Below are 3,262 nucleotides of genomic sequence, written 5' to 3'. Positions count from 1 at the left end.
GACACTGTCATGTGTGATAGTCAAGAGCTTAACGGCAGTAAACACATGCAAGAGTATACATAATATTGTCATGTCACAGGTTGCAGTGGTAAAATGCTTGGTTGTTGTTAGTTCAAAGTCTGACACTGTGGAGCCTCCTTAAACAAAATCAAAACAACTGCTGGCATCCCTTGTCATCATACCAACCCTCTTTTTATTATTCTTAGGCACATAATGATAAATGACAAAAGTATATTCTACTATACTGCTAACTGTATATTTGCTTGTGTTTATTACATCTGCAGAACATGAAGCATACTGTTATTAAGTAAGGGAATAAGTTTCCATTTGTTTTGAATTAATGTAACACAATTAAGTTTTCAGGCTCTGGAGATTTCTGTAATAGGAACTGATATCTACCTGTAAATTCATATGTTCCCTGAAAATACTATGTAATGTAATGTATGCCATTTTAGGGAAATGGAAACACTGGTTAATTTGCTATATGTCTAGTTGATTAATTACAATTAATGTAATTAACAGTGTTTTTCTGATTGTGTATTGAAATGTTGGAATTACAGTTTACAGTTCTCCAAATACTGTATGAAATACAAATATTTTCTTAATAGTTCAGCAGGTGGTACTCAGGCTGCCATATGTGAAAGAAATGTGCAAGCCAAGGAAGAAGTGAGGAAAGAATTCAACAAACTAACCAATGTTAAGGTAAATTGATAGAGACAAGACAAGAAAATCTGTCAACATCTGCAAGCCTGGGTGTAGAAAGAGAACGGTAGCCTATAATAGTGTATGATAATAAGTTTGTTTTTGTTTTTTTACTTTATTATGCATGATAATAAGTTTGCATGCTACTTTTATTTTGAGGTTGTTACACGTCACTTCCGCTTCAGGTCTGTCCGCCGTCATATTATTAAATGAGAAACAAAAAGGAATTTGCAAAAACGAAATTTGGGTCGTTATTTGATTTTGTTTTTTTCAGTTTTTGATGCTGAGAGCAAATTATACTTTGGTGCACAGAGCCATTTCCGGTTACGTAAACCCGACCAATTAAATATTAAAATCAAATTCTGTCCTGGTGCCCGTTTTGAGCCTAAAATTGAAATATGAAAAACCAGGCATTTTTTCGTTTTTGTAATATAATAATAACAAAAAAACAAAATAACCAGTTAAAAAGTACCTTGGTCGTCTTGGTGCCTGTTTTTCCATTTCGTATTTTGATCTGAGCCTAAAATTGAAATATGAAAAACCAGGCATTTTTTCGTTTTTGGTGTTATAATAAAAACAAAAAACAAAATAACCAGTCCGTTTTTCATTATTTGATTATTCCTGACCTTTAACATCATTCAATTTTTCTTCAGAAACATTTCAGTGATGACTGTTTGAAAGTGTTCACAGTGAGCTCCACTGAGTTTCTAAACAAGAAACATCTAAACCCAGATGAAACTGGTAGGTGAAGTCTCTTATTTGTTTTAATTAAATCCACCACCTTAATTCAAACAAGAATGAATAATTGTATATGACATTTAATTAATTAACTAAGTACTGTAAGGTGAAAACTTTTTTACAGAAATACCCAAACTTCAGGAATTTCTGCAAAATCTCAATGACCATCACTCAGAGACATTAAACTATGTGTCTAGAGCTTATGGGATTCTCTCCCTGATTCAAGGGGCCCGCTGTAGAGAAGTGGTAAGATCAAGTAACTTCTTTAATTGTCATTACAATTGATAGAAAATAAAACAATTCTTTGCCTGTATGTGAGTTGAAGTGAACTACACTCAGATTCAGTGAGAACGTGTTATAGTCAGGTTACAGACTTATTAAATTTATGTGGAATAACTCATATTTAATGCCAATGAAACACTTAAACTGCTTTACCTGTCATGTCATCACCACTATAGACATTGCAGTTATCAAGGCTGATTGCCTAACCACGGTAATCAAAGGGTGTTTGTATTCCAGACCAACAGAATTTCATAAATAGAGGAAGAGTACAGTCTTGGAAGAAATCCAACCAGGTAGCTAAATCTACTTTCATTTCTTTAAATACTGAATGTCTTGTGTTTGATTTTAGGGTGTCCAAAAAACACATGTGTGCAAAATCCTTGAAGTAAAAATGAGGCAGGAACTTGTAAAAGTCACAAAACCCATGGAAGAGGCTGAGGAAGCTTTTGAAAAATGCCTTTGTGATGGGGTTGAAAAATCCAAAAGTTCATGTGAGAAAGCCTTGAAGTCGGTCTTATATCCGGTATGTATTTGAATTAAATTTACATCAAAACAACTGAATTTGTAATTCAAATTAATAACAACTGTCTTCTTTGTTGCAGAGAGGGAAGAAGGGAGGTTTTCACAGGACACTGAAGTGTGTGGTTGAGAACAATGGCACCCACAAGTCAAAAAGGAAACAAATAAACCTGAATGTGACATTAGCTTCATGTCTGACTGACAGCATTGATGAGGAATTCAAGAGTACCTTCCCGTAAGAAATAACTTTATGAGGACATAAACTTCTTTGTTAGGCCATTTGAAAAACTTTACATTATACAGTTATGTTATGTAATATAATTAGGGCTGTCAATCGATTAAAAAAAATTAACTAATTAATCACAAAAATTTCTGTAATTAATCACGATTAATCACGATTAATCTATCAATAAATGTATCAATAAATTAAATGCATTTTTCTGAGACTGAAGCTTATAATGAATATTTATTTGTGTAAAATGATCAAATTAATGTAGAATAAACTCAGATAAAGTATATGAAATTCATTCATGTTATTGGCTTAAGGTGCACATATGCACAGTGCAAACAGAAAAAAGCCAGAATGAGGAAATGTACTGAGGAGTGCCACACTCCTGTAGTGTAGACTGGGTGTTTTGCTTTGAGGTGATATGTTAAAGTCGTGTTACTTCTGTGGAATTTAAATTCGGCTTTGCAAACTGTGCAAATTGCCTTGTTTTTGTCCAACGAGCCGTCGGGCAACTTTTTGAAATGAAATGTTCCCCCTAAAAGTCCTTCCTTATCCATTTTTACACCACAGACTCTCCTTTAGTTAGGATAGATCATAGACATATATGCACAGACTCTCCTTTAGTTAGGATAGATCATAGACATATATGCACAGACTCTCCTTTAGTTAGGATAGATCATAGACACACAGACGCCTCATTGAGCAGGTTGGTCCGTTGCTGCGATACGTTAACGTGTCCGCCATATTGGATGTGGCAGATCTGCCCGTAAACTAAAACAAGCAGGGCCGGTT

At 34.2% G+C, this 3,262-nt stretch overlaps 1 protein-coding gene across 15 annotated transcripts in view; it reads left to right on the top strand.

Annotated features, from left to right (window-relative positions):
• The window catches only part of nuggc.1 (nuclear GTPase, germinal center associated, tandem duplicate 1), a 91,078-nt gene that overhangs the window by 85,141 nt on the left and 2,675 nt on the right, over positions 1-3,262 (top strand). For 11 of the 15 annotated variants that reach the window (XR_003463310.1, XM_027285166.1, XM_027285171.1 and 8 more), the window contains one exon: positions 2,325-2,476. Coding sequence is in view for 14 of the 15 variants with exons in the window: in XM_027285166.1 (XP_027140967.1) it covers positions 2,325-2,476 (152 nt within the window). In the remaining variant the exon portion in view is untranslated. Of the gene's footprint in view, positions 1-608; positions 703-1,355; positions 1,444-1,564; positions 1,687-2,071; positions 2,246-2,324; positions 2,477-3,262 lie in introns of all 15 variants that reach the window. The other 4 variants (XM_027285165.1, XM_027285170.1, XM_027285162.1 and 1 more) reach the window with 1 other exon arrangement.

Source organism: Larimichthys crocea, chromosome XII, assembly GCF_000972845.2.
Source record: "Larimichthys crocea isolate SSNF chromosome XII, L_crocea_2.0, whole genome shotgun sequence".
Classification (NCBI taxonomy): domain Eukaryota; kingdom Metazoa; phylum Chordata; class Actinopteri; family Sciaenidae; genus Larimichthys; species Larimichthys crocea.
This window is presented reverse-complemented; position numbering and strand designations above follow the sequence as displayed.